This window comes from Emys orbicularis, chromosome 7 (genome assembly GCF_028017835.1).
Source record: "Emys orbicularis isolate rEmyOrb1 chromosome 7, rEmyOrb1.hap1, whole genome shotgun sequence".
Lineage (NCBI taxonomy): Eukaryota > Metazoa > Chordata > Testudines > Emydidae > Emys > Emys orbicularis.
Window position 1 is genome coordinate 106,418,312 of NC_088689.1, and position 23,837 is coordinate 106,442,148.

At 42.0% G+C, this 23,837-nt stretch overlaps 1 protein-coding gene across 1 annotated transcript in view; it reads left to right on the forward strand.

Annotated features, from left to right (window-relative positions):
• The first annotated feature begins 4,919 nt into the window (after nucleotides 1-4,919).
• Nucleotides 4,920-23,837, forward strand: part of APPL1 (adaptor protein, phosphotyrosine interacting with PH domain and leucine zipper 1) — a 52,916-nt gene continuing 33,998 nt past the window's right edge. The window contains exons 1-5 of the mRNA XM_065407495.1: nucleotides 4,920-5,034; nucleotides 10,189-10,287; nucleotides 11,269-11,328; nucleotides 17,525-17,596; nucleotides 22,668-22,755. Of these exons, the coding sequence (XP_065263567.1) occupies nucleotides 4,981-5,034; nucleotides 10,189-10,287; nucleotides 11,269-11,328; nucleotides 17,525-17,596; nucleotides 22,668-22,755 (373 nt within the window). The 5' untranslated portion in view covers nucleotides 4,920-4,980. The remainder of the gene's footprint in view (nucleotides 5,035-10,188; nucleotides 10,288-11,268; nucleotides 11,329-17,524; nucleotides 17,597-22,667; nucleotides 22,756-23,837) is intronic.

The following is a 23,837-nucleotide window of genomic DNA, read 5'->3' on the forward strand; positions in this document are numbered from 1 at the left end:
GACAGTTGAAAAGTGAGTGGCGATAGCCCTGTGGAAGCTTGCAACGCCTGACTGCTACCGGTCAGTTGGGAATCAATTCACAGTGGGCAAGTGTCCCATGGGGGCTGCTGTGATCCAAGTAGCCAGGGCAATCAATACCCTTCTAAGAAGGGTAGTGGCTCTGGGAAACGTGCAGGTCATAGTGGATGGCTTTGCTGCAATGGGGTTCCCTAACTATGGTGGGGCGATAGACGTAACACATATCCCTATCTTGGCACCAGACCGCCTTGCCAAACAGTACATAAACTGCAAGGGATACTTCTCAATGGTGTTGCAAGCACTGGTGGATCACAAGGGCCGTTTCACCAACATCAATGTGGGATGGTCGGGAAAGGTGCATGACGCTCACATCGTTCGGCATTCCGGGCTGTTCAGAAAGCTGCAAGAAGGGATTTTCTTCCCAGATCAGAAAATTACCGTTGGGGATGTTGAAATGCCAGTAGTTATCCTTGGGGACCCAGCCTACCCCTTGCTCCCATGGCTCATGAAGCTGTACACAGGCAGCCTGGACAGCAGTAAGGAGCAGTTCATCTATGGGCTGAGCAAGCTCAGAATGGTGGTAGAATGTGCCTTTGGACGTTTAAAGGGGCGTTGGCACAGTTTGTTGAGTAGGTTAGACCTCAGCGAAAGCAATATTCCCATTGTTATTGCTGCTTGCTGCGTGCAAGGGGGAGATATTTATGGTGGGGTGAGAGATTGAGGCAAATTGCCGGGTGGCCAATTTTGAACAGCCAGACACCAGGGCAATTAGAAGAGCACACCCAGGCACGCGGCGCATCAGAGAGGCTTTGAAAAACAGTTTCATGACTGACCAGGCTACGGTGTGACAGTTGTGTGTGTTTGTCCTTGATGCAAACCCGCCCCCCGTGTTGAATGTACTTCCTTGTAATCCAATCCCCCTCCCCCCCTTCGACCACAGCTGGCACAGGAAATAAAGTCCCTATTGTTCTGAATCCATTAATTCTTTATTTATTAAAAAAAAACTTGAGATCACTGACAACGCTGACTAGTAAAAGGTAGCCCGGGTGTATAGGGTGACCGGACAGCAAATGTGAAAAATCAGGACGGGGGTGGGGAGTAATAGGAGCCTATATAAGAAAAAGACCCCAAAATTGGGACGGTCCCTATAAAATCAGGACATCTGGTCACCCTATGGGTGTACAAAGGGTTTGATAACGGTGTGGGGTTGGGGAGGAGGGAAGGACAAGGCCACATTGCTTATTGCAGCCACACTACAAATCAGTTTGAATGACAGCCTTCTGTTGCTTGGGCCATCCCCTGGAGTTGAGTGGCAGTGGGCCTGGAGCCTCCCATGCCGCGTTCTTGGGTGTCTGGGTGAGAAGGATATGGAACTTGGCGAGGAGGGCAGGCAGGGGTCTGTACTCTAGTTGCCTTTCCTGCAACTCCACCAGACGCCTCATCATGTCTGTTTGCTCCCCCATTAGCCTCAGCAGCTCCTCCTGCGTGTTCCGATCACGCCCTGGGAGGGTATTGGCTCCAGGGTAAGGAAAAGGTCCTGGCTGCTGGGGAGAACAGATTCTCTGGTTGCCTGCTGCGCATCCTCCTCCTCCACAAAATCCTCATCCCTGATGTGTGAGGCTGCCACCTTGCAGGTGTCCACGGAGAGCGGTGGGGTACTGGTAGGGTCCCCCCCTAGAATGGTATGTAGCTGATCATAGAAGCAGCATGTCTGGGGCTGATCCGGAGTGACCGTTTGCCTCCTTTGTCTTTTGGTAGGCTTGCCTGAGCTCCTTAATTTTCACGTGGCACTGCTGTGTGTCCCTGCTGTAGCCTCTGTCCACCATGCCCTGTGCGATTTTGGCATATATATCAGCATTTCTTCTGCTGGATCGGAGTTCTGCCTGCATAGACTCTTCTCCCCATACAGCAATCAGATCCAGCGTCTCCCGTTCGCTCCGTGCTGGAGCTCGTTTGCGATTCTGGACTGCATAGTCACCTGTGCTGATGAGCTCGCCATGCTGTACAAACAGGAAATGAAATTCAGAAGTTCTCGGTGCTTTTCCGGTGTACCTGGCTAGTGCATCGGAGTTGAAAGTGCTGTCCAAAGCGGTCACATTGGAGCACTCTGGGATAGATCCTGGAGGCCAATACCATTGAACTGCACAGCACTGCGTCTACACTACCCCAAATTCGACCTAGGAAGGTCGATTTTAGCGCTATTCCCCTCATCAGGGAGGAGTACAGCAGTCGATTTTAAGAACCCTTTAGGTCAGCAGAATGGGGTTGGTTGTGTAGACGCATTCATTATAAAATCGTCCTAACGCGGCTAATTTTGACCTAACCTAGTAGTGTAGACCAGGCCTCAGTTGAACTCAGTTGGTGTTTGAAGAACTGAAACTAAAGTAATACTGCCATCTAGGGTTCCCAGGTTCCCAGTGTTAGTCTTGTTCAACAAATTACTTTCTAAAGATACATGCATAATATTGCCTTCTAAAAATTGCAAAAATACAAACAACATTACTAGAAGATTAACAAATCTTATTTTTTTATTCAAGGGATCCATTTCAAACAGCTAAGTCCCCATATGTTGCAGGGTATAATAAAAAAAGAACCCAGCTTGAAGTCAATTGGCGTTTTACTGCTAACTTCAACAGGAGCAGGACTGAACCCTTTTTTCATGTGCCTGTTGAGATTATTCTGCATGCCAAATCAAATTTCTACATTTTAATGCCAAGTCTGTTGTGGTTTTGTTGTAGCACACTTCCAACTCTTCAGCACTAATTTAAGATGTATTATTTTCACTTCATGGCAACTAAAAGAAAATAAATGACTGTTGCCATCTAAAGAGGTGCATAGATGAGAGAAGCAACAGAAACTCCACTTCCTAAATCCCACTTGCTACCATCTATGATTTTGCTAAGGAAACATGTCCTCAATCTTACACATTGTACAAAATATACAAATTGTCGCCAGTAAAAAAATCCCCCTCCCCCCCCAAAAAAATTTAGCTGTACTAAATGGTCACTAGTTGACTGATTTCAAAAAAGGAAAGCCATTCATGACATTTATAGATTGTGAATTAGTGTATGGCATATCCATACAATTTTAATTTGGAGAACCAGACATATAAGAATGTTACTGCAAATCTTAATCCTCACAACATCCTTGTGAGATAGGCAAGATTAGTCACATATTGCAGATAGAGAAAGAGAGAAAATGAGGCTAAGTGACATGCCTCAGGCCACATAATGAGTCAGTAGCTGGGAATTAAACCAGTTGAACCTGAGTTACTACTTCTAGTTTCCTTCCCCAACCACTACATGATTTAATGTCTACATCTCATCTAATTCTTTTAGAGTATGGAATCTTATATAAATAATGATAAACAAATTTTTATCACAATGAAAATACTGTACATTAGTTAATCATTTGCTCCACTAACAGACTTATCACACTTTCTAACCTAGCTTTGCACCACACTCACTGGAGTTTATTTAACAATATAAATTCTCCTACCCTTCTTTTCTTGCCTGACATATAATGTCTCTCTTTCTCTTGAGAAGGGGAAGCAGTCCCCTTTCTTTTCTTTTTACCCACTAATAATAACCACTTTACTCAAATGTTACTGGTTTTCCATCAAAAGTTCTTGTGGTCATTTTTTCCCCACCAATGACACCAAATAATTTCTTTTTAAAAAACTATTATTTTACAATTTCAAATGTATTTTATCTCCTTGTTTTTCTCCTGTCATTAGCCTTTCAAATGTTTGAATTTATATTTCTTGCTGTATTTCATTACACACTCATTGTTTTCTGTTTTGAATGGAGTTGAAATTAAAATGTTTAGCAATTAGGGTATGAATATCACATACTTCTCAGATATCCATTTTAACATCTACAGGAACCACACAAATACAATACTCAAGGTCAAGATGTTCTGTTCACAAAGCTATAAAAAGGGCCTTTGAAGAATGATGCGGGGGGGAGGCTGGAACAGGACAGGCCAATGTGTCCTTCTAGTAAACAACTGCAGTTAGTTACAAGCATGTTTGAAAAGGGTTTTCTAATTCTGTTGTGCTATATGAAGCAGAACAGTGGTTTAAAACCATGTCCAGAGTTAAAAGGAATTATTACAAACAACTTTGACACTCAAAAATGTTTGAGGTTAACTTCCATAGCAGGATGCAAACAGGACTTCTGAACACAATTGTAACATGTTGGTTCAAACAAACCATGCTGGGGAGTCACTGTATTCAACACGTGTTAAACAGAAGATGTAGTGTAGAAGGGGGTGGGGATAACTAATTCCTCATAGGACGGCTATCACAGTTTAAGAAAGGTTCAAAACCATGTGAAATTCTAAATGCCTGAGCAGAAGAAAAGCACAACCACCATCTGGCATTTTAAGGGGAAAAGTGAAGTCCCAGTGCGCGTCTCTCCCTCCGAAACATCCAAGACCTGCTCCTCCCAACTTTTAGAGCTGTAAACCCACTCGCGTTGGTTATGGGTGTGATTATATCCTGAGACGGGGACTCGCAGCCACACAGCGCGGGGCGGTGACGAGGCTGCTCCCTTGCGGGAAGGAGTCGCCCCGGGTAAGGGCGGAGCTGGATTGACGAGACCGAAGTAGGAGCCTGCGTACGCCGCCCGGAACTGGGCCTGGTTCCCCCTGTGCTGGGCGGGGAGATCGTAGGCGGACGCAGCAGACTCAGCCACTCCCAGCCTGAGAGCGAGCGAGCGGGCGGGCAGCAGCAGTAGCGCCAGGGCCGCTCCATACGTCACTCGACGCCCTCTCTCCTAGACCCGCCCCTACACGTAATTAGAGTGACGCCTCAGTTGAGCAATGAGAAGGCGGCGGAGGGGGCGGGATTTCCGGGGCGGGGCTGGGTTGTGGCTGTGCTGACGAAGGGGGGAGGGGTTCAGTGTTGGGTGCACGGGAGGGTTTGTGGGCGCGTCGGCCCGTAGAGACCCAGCCATCGCCATGCCCGGGATTGACAAGCTACCCATTGAGGAGACGTTGGAGGACAGTCCCCAGGTGAGAGGAAAGGGGCCCAGTCGGGTCGGGCCCTGGGGTTCTGCGCGGGGACAGGGCTGCCGCAGGTTGGAGCCAGGGCCCGGGGCTCTGCGCCCGGTGGTAGCCCTAGGTTGGGGCCCGCGGGCTCTGTAGCTCGGGGGGATGTTCGGAGACAGGTTAGGTGGCTGGATGCGGTGAAGGGGCAGGAAGCCGAGACTGATGTCCGGGGCGAACTCCCAGGGGCCTGGGGAACAACCCCTGGCATAGGGTACAGGAGCGCCCCGCTTGTATTTCCAGTCTTGCTCTTGCTGGGAGGTCTCTGATGCTGTGAGCCACAGCAGTGTCAAGCCGTAAATAGACCCCGAGCTTCCCCCGCAACTTTGCCACTGTGTAAATGTGTGAGCTTGGGGGGCAGGGAGGAAGTCACTCTGTGTGTCAGTTTCCCCCCTCACGTCATCCCTACCTTGCAGGTGTGCTCTGACTAGTGATTAGTTCGATCATATTAAAGGCCGTACTCTTACTTAAACAGCACTGCAGCGGTGTGATGTTTAATGTGCAAGTCTCCTGTTCCTAGGAGCTTAATCTTAAAATACAGGCCATTTTATTTTGAAATATTACTCATTCCCATTGTCAATTTGAGAAGAGTTTTTGTTAATGTGAATCCTGTGGCTATGTCTTAACCAAAACTTTTACATTGTAAAAAATTATTTTTTAAAAATTATGAAGACTGCTTGGATTCATGAAGTGTTTCTGAGAGCTGTGCCTAGACTGGAAATACATGCTATTGGCTTACAGCTTTTTAATTACTCTGATTTCTTCACTCATTTTTTGCTGTTTGGTTCATCAGTTGCTGCTTGATATTAAGAAGGCAGGATATCCATAAATGCTGCCAGCTGTCGCCAGAGTTAACCAGATACTGTTTTGTAATCTCCTTCTTGACACTGAACAATATAACACTAATGTATAATATTTCATGCTAAGTGAACATTGCTCTTATTACACTATCAGCTGGCAAATGTCAGCTTATAGAACAATGTTGACTGACACACTAATAAATCAAATAGTCAGTAACTGAGGATGATTTGTAATATTTTGACAGTGCACATATTGCTATTTCTGAGCTTAATTTAGGATTTTTAGCAAGGTGGTGAGTTATGTAGTGCTACTTATATAAAATGGAAATTTTTATTAAAAAGACTAATATTTTAAAATACTTAACTAAAATAAAATGGTTATAGGGACCTTTTAAAATGTGAAGGGAAAAACCATAGAGGGTTTGACTACCCTACATTTTGAAATCATCATACTATATTGCTACATATTAGCAGTATTGATCTAAGAGTAAGTGCAGAAGAAGGGAGTGGGCTAGAAAGCAGAGAAGTTTCCAGAGGAACTTTGACAACTAGATCATCACTTAAGTTTTAAAATATGTTGTTACTCATAGGAGCCATGGAAGGAAAAATAAACTCCAAGAACAATCCTGTGTTTAATATTCTAAATACTAAAATAAGTCTGAATTTACATTTAAAAGTACTTCAAATATTTTTAGAATGGTATGCATGATAGTAATTAGTCAAATGAATTATTAGTATTTTTACTACTTTATATACTGCTTTCTATTCAAAGATACAAAAATGCTCTACTAATATTTTCCAGAATCTATTAGGATCAATTCACCCACCATTGAAATATAGCTATCTCTGGACTGAAAGGCAACAGTTGTTTAATCCAGTATACGACTACTGAATATTTTAGGATCAAAAGAAAAATACCTTATTCACTTGAAATTGTAGAGGAATTCAGGTAGGCAAAATATAATCCATTTGGGATTTGTCCAGGAAGCCAGGGCTTAAGCCACTGCTCATGTGAAAAGCTCCACATGTTGTTTAATGACCCCAAGTGTTCAAGCTCTGAGGTTTGTCTTCTCTGAAAGACTGACCCTTCAAAAACTTACTACTTCTGATCCTAAAAAGAACTAACATTGACCTGTTCTTTCACTGTGAAGTCTTTTCTTTCATATCCCAGTTTTTTTTAAACTGATTTTAACAAATGAATCTCTGCTCTCCACACAGACTATTCAGAGCCAGAGATTCTTTACTCAAGATATCAAATGCAAGATAATTTAGCATCCAAAGTAAACAGTTTTTGCCCCCTTCTGTTAAATATACTTTTTCACTAATCTTAAGGAAAGAAAGTTGCTGTTGGAAATACTCACTGTATGTAAGGATGGCTTGTTAACTTATAGACACCAATTCAAAATACAGTTTGTTTAATCCCTTTACAGTCTTTCAGACATGTTGATCGTCTAGAAAGTCCTTCAGTGGAGGTTTTGTGGCAGGCTTTAGTTAGTCTAGTCTATTTTGAGTTAGATAGAGATCATTACTCACTATTGAGCCTGCACTTTTTACCTGCTAGATTTGCCTACATGCTTTCATGTGGCACAGGTCTTAATTTTTTGATTTTTAAGGGTAAAGTTGTGTCTACTTAAAACAATTAGTTTGGGTAGAAAATGCTGGCAGAAGCAAAACATATTAGAGACCAAGTAATTTTATTCCTTACATTCTTCCATGCTCTGTCCTGAATCCTACTTCTGACCATCGCTAAGTAAATAAAAACAACTACGGTCTCATTTTACAGTCTGGTTCCATTATTTCAGAAGTAGACAGCAGTTCAAGGCCACAAAGTGGAACAGTTTGTTTTACTGGATCATACTGTAGCATTTGGTATCTCCTTCTTCAGAGGGAGAGGGAGTAAGACACAAAGTGTAATGAATTCTCAATCAGAATGTCATGACCACTCCATTTCTTTATGACTAGGTGGATCCTGAAACTTTTCTGGTGTAACATAGGTCATGGTATTGAAGAGGTTGAGAACTCCTGACCTAGACAGTTGTGCAGTGCTGGAGTTAGGCAGGGAAATTCCTTCCTGAGCCAGATGTGAGCGCAGTTTACAATCTGAAGCATAAGATTTGTTTGCCCTAACTTTAGCTTGTAGTACTGCAAATTCTATTAAGTCTTAAAGCTATCAGTGTTTTTTAATGAGGAAAAAGCTACCTTTTGCCTCTGGAATGTCAAACTTTAAACACTTGGTGTTGTTTAGACTATCTTAAAAGGAAGATAGAGATAAGATTATCAAAAAGCACAATCAGTTCTTTATGCAGTTTAGCAAACTGTGCTACATGTAATAACTAAAGTTCAATTAGTCATACCCATTAGTTCATTACTGCAAGATCCTGCACAAATTGAAGAACTGCCTTTGAAACCTGTTGTGCTATAGGATAGCCAAAAACTGTGGTGATAGACTACAGAAGGACTTCTACATTAGCAGTAGTATTTTAAGACATGTACAATGATACTTAAAAAAAAAAAATCTAGCATCCTGTAAATCACTCTCACTAGACACAGTGGGTTTTTTTTTGACACCAGATAAGGTTGATTACTGTTTACTGTATTCCGGTAGCTTCTGCAATGTGGTAAGCACATTCTACATATACAGGAAGACAGAGTTTCTGTCCCAAAGAGCATACAATACCAATTAGATTTTTTCTGGAAGCTTGAGTTTAAGCCAAGCTCCATACCCAAAGTAACTGAGCTTCAGCTTTTTAGACTTCTAAGCAACAGGCCTATGTTTTATCATACTCTGTTACTGAGTGGATTTGTTCAGGGTAATAAACACAACACAAATAGAAATCCAATTAATTAATAATGTTTAACTTTAAATAAACATACTTCAGTGCAACTTAGTTGCTACATATATTTTCACTTTCTTGAATATTTGAACCCTGCACCACAGAGTTTTAGATTGCAATAACAGTCTTCATGTTAATAGGAAATACCACTAAATTTAGGTATATTATTTTATTTCAAAATGGTAAATTTTGCCCCTTCTCTCCCTCCCCTCCCCCCTTTTGAAACTGTCAGCTACTGCTGTTAATATTCTGTTTTGAGGGTATTGCGTCTGCCATTCTGCACTCAGGTGTTCTATCTTATGTTTTCCCCTCTGTCTCCATTAGAAAACATTAAAAGTTTCATAAGTATAAGGCTGTCAGGATACAGCAGGTTAGCTTCATAATTTCAGATTTTGCACATCCTCTGCTTATTCTAGAAGTTAGAACTCCACTCTAGAAATGGAGTATGTAATAGAAATATAAGTAGTTCACTGCTAGGTTCAAGAATGTTTGTGTAAATAGGGCATTTTACTTATCTTCTCAAGTGTCACTGAATTGTCTTGTTAGCAAAAGTCTGATAAGGAGAAACATGGAAAAAACCTCTGCTTTGCAAGAAAGCATTGTTGCTGAGGTTTGTTTGTTAGCTCTCAATTTAAGTGAGCTTCACAAATGTTTCCTGTCTGCTAAGGAGATATTCCAGAAAGTATTCTGTGTATAAAGATTATTCAGCTGTGTAGTTAGTTGCCCTTTACGATGCAACAAAATTATACTCCAAAACTTAAACTTTCATCAGTAATTAAGTAGATTGCTGAAATTCAGTTGGATTTTAGCTGAAGACTTTCTGCAAGCTAGAGTAACCTTGTGCAGCCACTGCTGGTAAAATCAAGGGGTGGCTAGAATGTGTGAGGCATTGCTTGTGTATTACGATGTCTAGGCATTTGAAAGCACCTTATTGTAAAGTCTGTAAAGTCGTCTTACCTCTGTGAAGAAGGTCTGATACAGCCCCAGATGGAGTCACAGCAGAGCCCGCCAGATCAGTGGCCAGGACCTGGGCAGTGTGAGTGCCACTGAAAATCCGCTCGTGTGCCGCCTTCAGCACGCGTGCCATAGGTTGCCTACCCCTGCTCTAAATTCTCAGTCCTGTCATCTGGGAGATGGGCTAACCAGGCACATATGAGACTGAGCCCAGTTCCCTTAAAGGGGACTGCTCACTCTGACATATCTACTTCTATCAAGTGAGAAACATATAAAGACACTTACAGTAATTTGAAACGTTTGTAAACTTTAGAAAAATGAGCCTCTAAATTATGAATAAGAAACATGTTTTCTTAAACCCTATTTTTACTAGTTTTGAGGTCTTTCTGCTGTCACTTGGAAAAAGAAATCTGTTTTAGTGTCTAATTCATTAAATAAATCATATTTAATGTCTTTGAAATACCATGAGATTCTTTGCTAAATTGATTTTTAAAAGAGTAATACAAATTCATTGTGTGTTCTATTTTTGACAGACACGTTCTTTGCTGGGTGTATTTGAAGAAGATGCTGCAGCAATTTCCAGTTACATCCACCAGTTGTATCAAGCCATGCGTCGAATTTATGATGCACAGGTAAAATTATAGCTGTTCCCTGTATGCATTTAGAAAGTTTATAAAAAACATCTTTTAACTAATTTATTTGAACATGGGTAAACTGTATTTTTTTAAACTATAGGTTAAAAATTAGAGATGAAAACTGGAAAATGCCATGTTTGCCAAGGCCTGCTGGTTTTGAAACAAGATTTGTCCGGTGGAAGAGTTGTGTTCTTTTTGCACTTAACACACCTTTAGATGTCTAAATGATTTTTTTTCTGAACAATTGCCATTGTGGCTGTAATATTAGTTTATAAATACATTTGGACAGTTTCTTCTTGTATTCACTTCATCTTGTTAACATTAGTTCCTGTAGCTTGTATTTTGCCTTACTTTGTTTTATCTTGACTTGAATGTGGTGGTGGTGGTGGTTCTTTTCATGACCCACCTGTTTGTTACTTGCATGTTGCTTCATTGTGTTACCTTCATTGTGTTACCTTCCTTTTGTTGTTGTTTATTTCTGCACTTTCTGCTGTTCAGGTGTATGAAACTGCTTGTGCAGAGCTTTCCTTAGTCCCTGTCTACAGTTATTTTAAGAAGTTTGTAACCAGTTAATGGAATGGTTTGTTCTAACAATTTTCATCCCCACATGTAGTTAATACTCAGTAACTAAGATGGCTGATGTGAACTAATATTTTGTTGTCTGCAAATTGCAAGATAATTGCAAATTTGAAGGCAAGTCCAATTTTTATGGGTCTGATAACTCTACAGTGTGCATGATATGTACTGTTGCATTGACTTTCAGAAATACTCAGCACCCACCACTCCCATTAATTTCAGTGGGAGTTGTGGGTCTCAGCTTCTCTGAAAATCTGGCTATATGTATTTTGAGATGATTTCCATTTTAACCTTTTGTTCTGTATTCCTATGTTTCCTCTTCATAAATGTAATGCCTAAAGTATATATTGATTAGATGAAAAAAATAGGATTAAACTGTTTCCCTTTGTTTTTTTAAACCAGAATGAATTAAGTGCAGCAACTCATCTAACTTCAAAACTTCTAAAAGAGTATGAGAAGCAGGTACAGTATAAATCAGTTTCCCTTTGAAATAGTTCAGAGTAAATGCTTTTGTACATTATTTAAAAAAAAAGTACAATTTTTTTCTTCCCACACAGCAAAGTGCAAAACTCCACAGGTCTGATCCAGACAAAATAAGCCATTGCAGCTGCTGGTTCACAAGAAATTCACCAGCTACAGGGGTTGCTTTCTATTCTGTGTTGAAGATACTCGATCCATAGAACCTGCAGAATGCTAAAATTAGACTTGTTGTGACTTTTTCACAGGGCAGAGTCTTTAGGCTCAGCTCAGGTCCACCAACATGAATAATATTAGGAAAGGGAACTTCTTTGGCTGTCCATCAGTCATCTAGAGACATTTTAAAGGGACAGTAGCCCAAAAGCAGTGAGCACTTGCTAGATGACCGCTCTAATTCAAGTAGTCATAAGAAGAGATTGTGTGGCCTGAAGATGTACCATTCCCCAGCACCCAATGAGGAGGAATGGAGCCTGTACCCAGCCACAAAAATCTCCAGTGATTGGGAGGAGAAATCCCCACCCCCAAATTAGCAGTTTTTATAAATTCTGAAGCCCATAATTTGCTTCCCCACTGAACGAAGAGTGATATTTCACACACACACACAGTAGTACCATTAAGGGAAATGTGAGGAAATAGAGGGCTCTGGAGTGCAATTTGTTGTTTCTGAATGTCTCTGTGGGCAACCACCCTACCTAGGGGCTGCAGCTCATGGGGCAGGCTGCTGGCGTCTAGGCCTTCCTACTCCACCAGTTTCCAACCCAGGGCCTTGGCAGGCTGGTTTGGCTTCACTCACCTGGTGGTGCCTTGCATCAGTATCAAGTCAGGAAGTGACCCAGGGAAACTATCTCCCTGTGCATCCCAGCCAGCCTCTATCTATGCCTGAAGAGCACCACCTTCTGAGCTTCTAGCCCTGGTCAGTCTCCAGGTGCTGTGGTTCTCCAGTTCCCAGGCTTGGTGTGGGCACAGCTCATGTCTTTCCCTGGAGCTCTCAGGGCACACCCTTCCCTCTGGCCCACCAGCCTCTGGCTGCCTTTTAAACCCCGCCTCCAAATCAAGCATGCTCTACGGGGTGGAGAGGCGGGGCTTCCTTAGCTCAGAGTTGCTCCTTAACCCCCTCCTGTCCAGTGAGGGGATTATACACCCTGTCATAGTCTTGTAAATCAGAAGTAGTTAGCCCTTGCACTCTCTCCTTCCATCTTCTGTGGAATATCTCCTTCCATCTTCAGTGGGAAGATCATTTATATGAACTTAGTTCTTTTTTTCTCCATTTTTTCCTCACCCCCGTTGAGATTCCAAGTTGTTGCATAATTTACTGGTGTAAAGCTGGGAATTTTAGTTTCAAATCTTCCCCTGGATGGAGCCTTTCACAGCTTGTTCTTGTCAAGTCAGTTATAATATTTAATCTAGACCCTTGCTGTTACAGACTGTTGGGAATCATTAAGAAAGGGATAGATAATAAGACAGAAAATATCATATATCCTCTACATAAATCCATGGTATGCCCACATCTTGAATACTGTGTGCAGATGTGGTTGCCCCATCTCAAAAAAGATATATTAGAATTGGGAAAAGTTCAGAAAAAGGCAACAAAAATGATTAGGGGTATGGGACAGCTTCCATATGAGGAGAGATTAATAAGACTGAGACTTTTCAGCTTGGAAAAGAGACGACTAAGGGGGATATGACTGAGGTCTATAAAATGACATGTGTGAAGAAAGTATTATTTACTCCTTCTCATAACACAAGAACTAGGGGTCACCACGTTAAATTAATAGACAGCAGGTTTAAAACAAAAGGAAGTATTTCTTCACACAATGCATAGTCAACCTGTGGAACTCTTTGCCAGAGGATATTGTGAAGGCCAAGACTATAACAGGGTTCAAAAAAGAGCTACATAAATTCATGGAGGATAGGTCCATCGATGGCTATTAGCCAAGATGGGCAGGGATGGTGGCCCTAGCCTCTGATTGCCAGAGTCTGGGTGTGGGTGGCAGGGAATGGATCACTTGATGATTGCCTGTTCTGTTCATTCTCTCTGGGGCACCTGGCATTGGCTGTTGTCAGAAGACCGGATACTGGGCTAGAGGGACCTTTATCTGACGCAGTATGAACGTTCGTATGGTCTCCCACTACTGTTCTGTAATAGTAGTATAAGTCATGACAAGTATTACTATTTGTTGATTATACAGATTTAGTCTTTTGAAAATGTGACATTTGTAGCGTGTTTTTGTTTGCAATGTTAATTTACATTAGCTTGTTTTTCTTATTAAGAGACTAAATGTGGAATTTTACATTTCAAGTCCACATTTTAAAGTCCATAAATATGAATGCTACTAACAACGTCCATGTGTAATTTCTTACTGCAATTTTAATTATCTTTAAGTCCTATTTTAATTTATTTTTTAAAGTAGCTGTAATAATGTGTGTGGAATTTTTTTCAATATTACCATTTAAAAGCCAACAAATTTGGAATGATAAAAATTTCACTAATTAGAAATGTAGTGAATTTTGGTTATTTTGCTTTCTTATCACTAACAGCTTTGTTTGAAAATCAAAACTCTCAAAGCAGTCCTTAAAAATCAGGGAGACAAGGTGGATGAGGTAAAATATTTTATTGGACTGTAAAAGGGTTTGCGCCCGGGGCTCAACCCTTCAGGACAGGAGGGGAGCCACACCGACTCCCTACTGCACGAATTAAACAGTCAGTTATCTCAGGCCCTCTGGTCCAGGGGGCTGAGTAAACAACAGTCAAGGGACCCAGGCCCTCTGCAGCAGGGGCTGGGCAGGCAAACAGTCCCTTAGCTCAGGCCCTCCGATGCAGGGGCTGAGCAAAGACAATCATTAAGCCCAGGCCCTTTGTAGCAGGGGCTGAGCACAACAGTTAATTAGCTCAGGCCTCTGTAGCAGGGCTGAGCACAAGCAGTCAATAGGCTCAGGCCCTTGGGCAGGGGCTGAGCACAAGCAGTCAATACGCTCAGGCCCTTGGGGCAGGGGCGGAGCACAAGCAGTCAATACGCTCAGGCCCTTGGGGCAGGGGCGGAGCACAAGCAGTCAATACGCTCAGGCCCTTTGCAGCAGGGGCTGAGTACACACAGTCTATAAGCTCAGGCCCTCTGGAGCAGGGGCTGAGCGCAAACAGTTAATAAGCTCAGGCCCTTGGATGCAGGGGCTGAGCACAAGTAGTCAATAAGATCAGGCCCTTTGCAGCAGGGGCTGAGCACACAAGTAGTCTATTAGCTCTGGCCCTGGGTCAGGGCGGAGCACAAAGAGTCAATTTAGCTCAGGCCCTCTGGGGCAGGGGCTGGGCAGACAAGCAGTGTAGTAGCTGCGGCCCTGGTTCAGGGCGGAGCACAAACAGGCAATTAGCTCCGGTAGGTAAGGGGCTCAGGTTCCTACCTGAACATTGGGTGAGGGGGAAGCCTGCCACCCGTGTGTAGGGGTGGCAGGGGGGGACACAGGCCCACCCACTCCACTGTGTCCAAGCCCGGGGCCCTTAGCAGCGATTAGTGTCGCTGCTGGTCAGTGGGGTGTCCTGGCCGAAACACACTGCCATGGGCTCACAGGCCTCTGTAGCCTGACTGGGGTCAGCTACCCCCGGGCTACTTCCATTATCCCCCTCGGGGCCTACCTCGTCTGTGGCACCGGCTGCGGTCCAGTCCATCAGTGGAGCTTCCTCTCGGCCGGGGCTTGGTGGCAGGTCCGGTAGCTCTGTAGGGAAATCCGGCCACTGGCCCTCGGGCGGCTCCTCCGGATAACAGCAGGGCTGCAAGGGTTCTGGCGGGGCCTCCCCTTCAGGGTTGCTGTGGGGGAGTTCCAAGGGCGCCTCCCAGCGCCGGGAGCGGACGGGCTCCGGCGGCTCCTCCTTGTAATGAGCTCTGGGCAGCTCCAGCCAGCTAGGGCATCCACCTCGGGCCTCCGAGATATCCTGGCGGGGAGCTCCTGACCGCACGTCTGCTCCCTGCGGTGGCCGGCACCTGACTGAGCTCTGGCTGCCGGCCTTTATACTTCCTGTCCCGCCCCGTGACTTCCGGGGGGCGGGGACAGGTGGCGGAGGCTCCGCCCACTTGGGTGTTTGCGCTGGGGCTCCCTCTTCAGGACAGGAGGGGAGCCACACCGACTCATTACATGGACCAATTTCTGTTGGTGAGAGAGACAAGCTTTCGAGCCACACAGAGCTCTTCTTTGGGTCTGGGATGGGAACTCCCAGCATCACAGCGAAATGCAAGGTGGAACATTTTGCAGTGATCCTGGGCATTCCCTTCCCAGATGTGAAAAAGAGCTCTGTGTGGCTCGAAAGCTTCTCTCTCTCACCAACAGAAGTTGGTCCAATACAAGATATTACCTCACCCACCTTGTCTCCCTAATATCCTGGGACCAACATGGCTACAACTACACTGCATACTTAAAATTAGAATCAGTTAATTTTGCAGTGGCTTGCTGTAAGGAAACAGCAGCTATGTACCATAGCAGTTTTTATTGCAACATAGATAAGGTTAAAGTTCTGTCATGGATATTTTTAGTAAAAGTCAGGGACAATAAACAAAAATTCATGGAAGCCTCCAACCTGTCTCTGACTTTTACTAAAAAAAATACCCTGACGGGGGAGGGACAACAAACAGAGCATTCCCAGGGCTTGCAGCTGCTCCAGGCCTGCTGCTGCTTCTGCGACAGGTGCTGAGGGCAGTTTCTGCTGCCCCAAGGGAGGCTGAACCAACCCTGGCCACTGCTCCAGCAGGCCGCTCTGCCCCAGAAGAAGTCAGAGATCCCGGGAAGTCACAGAACATGTGACCTCCGGGACTGAATGGTATCCTGAAACATAGTATAACCAAGCAACTCATGCTCCTATGAATTTTGTCATGGTAATTACAGTAAATATAAATTCCATGCCAGCAAATTTTGATATGCTCAATAATAATCTGCCTGGCATAATTTGTAATTAACATTGTTTAATTACATGCTTTATCAGATAAGTATCTAAAATGTGCACCAAATTTTCCCATTTTATTAATTGTAGCATATCTGCTCAGTGTTTTGCATCAAATATAAAATCTAAAACAAAATCTCTATCAAAAAGCCTGCTATCTTAAAAGTTGCTTTTCCTAAATAAAACCTGAAAATAATACAGTAGTGACATGAGGACATAACTTTGAATATTAGCTATAATGAGATACATTTTTAGAGATGGCATGGGAATGATATTCTGACTTGCTCGATCCTGCCAGTATGTGATTTCCTCATTTCAATTAAGTTTTTAGTTACAGCTTTGATGGTCTTTCAATGGATATAAGGTATAAGTCTCTCAGTCTTGCAGTCCTTACTAAGGCAAAACTCATTGTGTTTTTATATATAATTGCTGTGAATTAAGTATCAGAATTCAACAGCATTGAGCCCTGTATTTTATCTTTTGGTTTACTTTTCCATTTCGATGGAAGGCTAGGTTTGTTGTTATTAGACTTTCTAATACTTTAGAAAATTGCTGACACCACTGTGAAGAAGAGAAATGCTTAAAATGCACCACAAAATAACCTAAAACAAAATTAACATTTTAAAACTTGGATTCACATGCATTTTTAAATAAAAGATAATAAAGGGTGGAAAACAGTATTGCCAACCTCATGCATTCAAAAATGGGGAGGGAGGGCATCACCCTACAAAAAAACCATGATTTAAAGTATAACACTTTCAGCAATAAATTTGGGATTTTTTATTTGCATTCTGGATTTTGAACCTTTAGGATCCTACTTTCAAGCTTCTCTCCATAATCAAGAAGGCTAGAATTTTGCTTTTCTTAAGACTTTTTTTTTAAAATCACATGACAGAGATCGGGGCGGTTAAGGAAAACACCAAATCTAACATTGAGAGAGTTGACAAAACTGGACTAATAATGTCATTCTCTAGAGAAGTCAAGCTTGAATTTTTTCCAATACTAGAACTAATCTGATGGATTTTTAAAAGAGGTAACTATGTATGTAGTTGTCATAAATATTCTTTAACATGAAAGTAATAAGCTATTCTGCAAAATGTCCTACGACGTAATTACAGTTACTGACTCTAAACACTGGTATTTTAAGTTCCTATATTTTTCCTTTCAAAATAATTAGACAACCAGTATGTTGTTAGGTTACAGCTTTCTTCTGTCATCCACAAGGATGTGTCAACATTTTCTTTTTTATTTTTATAGCGTTTTCCATTAGGGGGCGATGATGAAGTTATGAGCTCTACCCTACAACAGTTTGCAAAAGTGATAGATGAGGCAAGTGTTGAATGTGTTTGGCTTACCTTTAACCTTTGTTAGTCATCTATAGACTTCTCAACTGACTATCATTCTTGGCTTTCTTTAGGATGAGCATTCAGAAGTAGCTTTTATTTATTAATGATGGTAACACTTTAATTACTTACCCTTGACACAGTATAAAATTGTGTGGCCTGAAGATAAAGAATCAATTTAGTGAAGTAAGATTACATTGTTTCTAAACAATGTACTTTTTATGTCCTGTAACTTTCTGTAAGCATCTGCCATAAAAATTTACCCTACAGAACTAGAAGGTAGCAGATTTATAGTATAAGCATTAATTGTTTAATAACATAAATTGATACCACTTTCTTCAACATCTGTTCACACCAAAGTGAATAACCTTTAACTCAAGGGCAATTTCAAATATACACTATCATTTATAATTAGTGTTGGGGTAGCGCCTCAAAACTGCAGTTAAAATAGGGGACCCATTGTACTAGACATTTGAAGATGCCATTCTTGGTCAAACCAGTGCGGACCAATTTAAGACATGATGAAGCAAGTGAATGTAAAAACATAATAGGAAGGAAATTGGAAGGGATAGGGAAGAAAAGGGTAACAGTAATTTTACACACTTAATATAAGGTTTGTGCATTGATAGTTCCATAAAACTTACTTCTCTATATTTAAAAAGCTTTTATCAGGAACTCTTATTGGCTTTCTGTCCAGCCATGATCATTTGGCTATTTTATGTGGGCATCACAACAACAATGGATCTTGAGGAGGGATTTGAAGGAGGACAAGGCAGTTGAGATTTTACACATTCGTTTGGGGAAGATGCTACATGCATAAAGAGTAGCATGGCAGTAACTGTAATGGTGCTTGAGGGGTTAAGTGACAATCAAGGTTGTCATAGTTGTCATAATGGAGAAGTGGCTTGATAAGGTAGAAGAGCAGAAAGTAGGTAGGGTTATAATTGTGAGGTGTTAAAGGTGTGAACAAGAAGCTTCACTTGGATGCAGTGTAAAATGGTAGACAGTGGAGGGATTCAAAGAGGGATGATATGGTGAGAATCACAGGGACGTGCTTTTATTGGACTAGAAAAGGGTGATGTAGGCTACAGCATTAAATGTTGGAGATGAGATGTTGATGAGAATTTTAGCTATGTGGACAAAGAGAAAATGTTATTAAAGAAGAAGCATGAGATTTGGACATGGCATGGGTGTTAGGACCAAGAAAGGGAGGAGTCAAAGGTTACCCACCCCAAAGATTATAGGCCAGGGCTGTAGAGAAGATGGTGGCGTTGTCAACATTGATAGAAAATGGGGGGGATGGAAAGAACTTGGGAGGGATGATTAAAGAATTCTCTTTTAGCCATGTTAAGTTTACGTTGAGGAAGAGACAGAGAGGCTGTGATGTGGGATTGGATGATGGAAGTCAGATCAAAATTGGAGAGGTAGATTTGGGAGTCATTAGCATAAAGATGGCAACTGAAGTCATATTAGCCCATCAGATAACCAAGAGAGTGAAAATATATAAAGGGAGAAGAAGAATGGGCCAAGAACAGAGCTCTGTAGAACTCCCACACAGAAAGTTGTTGATGAGATAAGTACATGCTGAAGAAATCAGGGAAAGGTAGAACCGTGAGAGGATGGAGTCCTGAAAACTTCAGCTGAACAGGAATTTTCTGATGAATCAGGGTGTGACCCAAGGTGCCTAGGGTATCCCACACTGGAAATGCCAATGACAGGGCAGGCTGCAAAAAAGAGAGATGATCCCCCCCCAAACTGGTCGTTAACACTGTAGTTAGATTCACCAACCAGTCACAAACTCTGCTCTTGATCCACCGCACGGGTTATCAAGAAGCTGAAAGAAAAAAAATCACATAACCCTCTTTATTGCATTCCAGTCTCTGGCTCTGCATCAGCAAATAAATCCAGTAAAGTGAGAAGTTACTTAAAACTCTCTTTACTATACAAAATGTTCTTCTGATCCCCAAAGGGCCAGCCACATTACCAGATCAATATTAGTTTGGATCTTACCCAAAATATCATGCTGCCAGCCAGTCCTTTAGTATCTAAAACCAAAGGTTTATTAGAAAAGAAAAGAATGAGAAGAGAATTGTTAAATGATCAAAGCAATCAGATACACACATATGACTTCAGAATCCATATATCAGGTTCTTAGCAGCATTGGTGAGTTTGCTTGCTTGTAAAATCCCTCTGCAACACATCCAATAGGTTTCAGTCCTTTGTTCAAAGCTTCAGTTTGTAGAGAAGTTACTCCAGAGGTGAGAAGCAGGATTGAAAATAAAATGGAGATGGTCCAGTTGCCTTTCTATATCCTTTGCCCCAAACACAAGCTCAGAGCACGTGCACATGGAAAACCAGTGTTTCCAACTCCACAAAGCAGGAAGTTACCAGACCAACCCTGAAAAGTTGCTAGATGTAGCTGTTTAAGTACTCAAAAGGAGTCAAAAAAGTCACTGAACAAAATTTCCAGAGAATTCAACAGAATTTTTTTTATATATATAGATACACACACACACACACGTATAGTCACAAAATCATTCACAAGCAGCTCAATAGTGTTAATAAAATCCATTCCATGCTCCTCTTACTACATTCTGTTGCACAGCAGAAGCAACTACACCAGTACACTGTCATCATTAGGAGGGCACCCTCTGCTCATTGGGAAGGAAACTGCAGCCATCTGTTCATTGGGAAAGGTGCTCTGTACACTGCAGCCCAGGTTAGCTGGCTTGGTTAATTTCAGCTGAGCCTCCCTTTCTTGCCAGCCTGGATTTGAGCTGACAGGTTAGCGAAAGGGAAAGCCCAGAACCAGGGGGAAGAGGACATTTACCTCACCTGAGCTTGGCGCAGGGAGCCAAGAAAGTAGATTTAAAAACAAAAATCTGCTAGCCGGACCCCTTCCCCCTGCTTCCACGGTTTCATTTCTGAAAACAGCTGGGCAGCTAACCCCAGGCCAAGCCAGGGGAAGGAGTAAAGGGGAACTGAAATCAAGCCAGTTCCACCTTTGATCCTGTAGTATGGGCTTCATTCAGGGAAGCACGGTGCCCCCCACCCAATTGGGGCACATGGCCCTGTCTCATCCCACCCCACCTTCCATCCGTGCAGCTCTTCTCACTGGCTCACCTGCCTTCCCCCCCCGCCCACTTCATTAACCATCTTTCCCTGCATCACAGAGTGTGCTACCTACTATGGAACGGTGAGAAAGAACACATTTGGGTAAAAATGAGCTGCTTGTGAATGATTTTGTGACTATAGATATTGGTGCCTTCTTTCTCTGAATGTCACTGTAATTGGCAGTGAAAGTCACTAGATTTTCTCACTAGGGAAACCAAAAAGTCACTAAATCTAGTGACAAAGTTGCTAAGTTAGCAACACTGGGAAAAGCTCTTGGAGTCCCCTGTCCACAGACATGTCCCTTCAGGTCCTGTTGACTCATAGGCATAGTCCCTGGCTTCTCTCAATGGGTTCATTGTACAGCTGATTGCCTTTGATTGGCCATAGAGCAGGCTGGATAATGTGATGCCAATCTGTCTGGGTATCACCCAGATACACAGCACAAGTTTGAGATATCAAATATATCACACATTCATAATTCAAAGATGATACATACATATAAACAAGCTTATCCTATTTAGCAAATCATAACTTTTCCACTGATGCCTTACATGGCATATCTTGTATAAGATCCATTGCAATTTTGTAATATTGGTATCAATAATATTATAAATGGTCACCTATATTCCATACAGCATCACACACGGTTTTGTTGGAAAAGGCAGATTCATCAGACCCAAAATGTTTTGCAGAAACATGTGTGGTTCAGTCCTCCAATGACCAACAGGCAAGGTTCTGATAAAACCTAGCCTAATAGCCTGACAGTTTGCCTGAAAGGCTGCTGGGGAATCTGGGCTTTCAGGGTCTGAGGCAGCCCCAACACACAGGCTGCCCTGGGGCTGGAGACCCCAGAGTCCATGGCTCTGGGCAGCCTTGACATGCAGCTAGCCCCAGGGTTTCTGCTACAGAGATGGAAGCACCATTTTCAAAGCACAAAGCCCCCAGGTCAGCTCCAGCTCTGGCTGCCAGGGCATCTAAGCTTCTGGCTCCCTATCAGTCCGCTGGTGACCGGGAGCTTACAGGTCCTGCGAGCCATGGTTGAACCAGGAGCCTCAGGGTTGGAGCTTACAATGTCAATTTTGTTTCAGTTCGCTTAGTTCTATTCCTAAACAAAAACTAGACATTTCTAAATTTCCCATGGAACAGAAATTGTGATTTTTCAATTTTTTTTTTAAATATGGAGGTATACCTATCTCATAGAATTGGAAGGGACCCCGAAAGATCATCAAGTCCATCCCCCTGCCTTCACTAGCAGGACCAAGTATTGATTTTGCCCCAGATCCCTAAGTGGCCCCCTTAAGGATTGAATTTACAACCCTGGGTTTAGCAGGCCAATGCTCAAACCACTGAGCTATCCTTTCCCAGCTCTATTGAAAACCAAGGAGGACAAGTTTTCAAGAAAGGGGTATAATTATCAGCTAAAAAGTTATATGCTTCATTCAGTGTCCGAACATAATTAAGTCTTTTCCATACTGGCCTATTTTATTATAACGCACATCTGCAGGATCTCAGTGTGCTTTGGCATTCCTCCACATAGATACAAAGACTATATTTTTTTATAGCTATCTATCTACAGTGTGTAACCTTAAGTTCTCCTAAAGGTGACCTACAAAAGTTGAATAAAAAAATCCTTCTGTTACTGCAACATGTACTTCATGCTGTTCGCTGCAAGGCTGAGAGGGACTTAGTTACTTTTTGACACATACATTTAAAATTAAAACTCTGTATTGAATGTCCTTTTTTAGCTTGAAGTAGTTTGCAAACATGGCTGAAGCTCAGGAAAGATATTTTAAAGACTTGTTTGTCATCTGTAAGTGAAATTTATACCAAAGCAACTTTGCTCATGGAGGCTATTAAAGCCAAGCAGAACTGGAATTAGTAATATTTTCCAAAAACTACTTACATAGCTGACTATTTGCTCTTTCGTTTTTTTCCCCTTACAGCTCAGCTCTTGTCATGCAGTACTTTCAACTCAACTAGCTGATGCCATGATGTTTCCCATTACTCAATTTAAAGAAAGGGATCTAAAAGGTAGAGTAGTCAAACTGGTTCAAATAGTGTTTTTTATCCATAGCTCTTGCTCTACCTAATTACAGGCTACATCACTTAATTTACACCTGAATATACTCCAGCTGTCTCAAACTTGTATATTTTTTATGTAAATCATTGACATTAGAACTACTAAACAGATATTTTACAAATGTTTGTTCATGTTTAAAGGAATTAACCCTATGTCATGTCAACAAACATGTTAATTTCTTTCTGCAAATAAACAGTCCTGTTCAAGATCTAGTTTTTGCAATAGCCTTTCACATAGGTGATCCCAGTAAAAAAAAAAAAAAAATCAGGTTTCACTTAAAAGATCTAAATAATTTGTAGGTTGTAGCCTATTTCCTAAGGATGTTTGTCCACATCCAATGCCACCATATAAACTTGTAATGACTGGCAGTCTCTATTCAGGGTAGCTCAACAGTATAATAGGTCTGGATTTGTAAGGTGGTTTCCCTGACACTGCTGGTGAAATAGTTGGCTTTAGCAAATGCTTATAGTTTGTGAGCACTTTATTTTATATTAAACAAAATAGGATGCACTTCTTTAATAATGTGAAGTTGGTAATTATGGTAGATTTTATTTGCATACTAAATTTACTAGACTATTGAAAATTGGTTTCAAGTATGTAAAATACAGTGAATTTTTTTTAAAAAACACTAATTAAAATTCCTAACGTAAGACCTTCCATACTAATAATGTAGACACTACACTGAAGGAAAAACAATGGCTCTGCCATAATCCAGATAACTCTTTGTGGATTTCAGAAAAGATTATTTTCCTTTTCTGTAGGTGCAATGCCAGGTTGCAGAAGTGATTATGGAACAAAGTAGACAATGTTATTTTTCAGAACAAGGAAGCAATGGTATTTCTCCAGTCAAGTTTAAAATTACTTTTCATCGTCCTCAAGGGTGGCCATTAACTATGTAGTGGTTATCGAAGATGGTTCCTGATGCCATACTCACAGCTGAAAATTTGCTCATTACAAAAGTGCATAACCTGCAACTGAGATTATATTTAACATCTAATGAGACCATGCTCCTTCTTTATGTACTCTACAAACA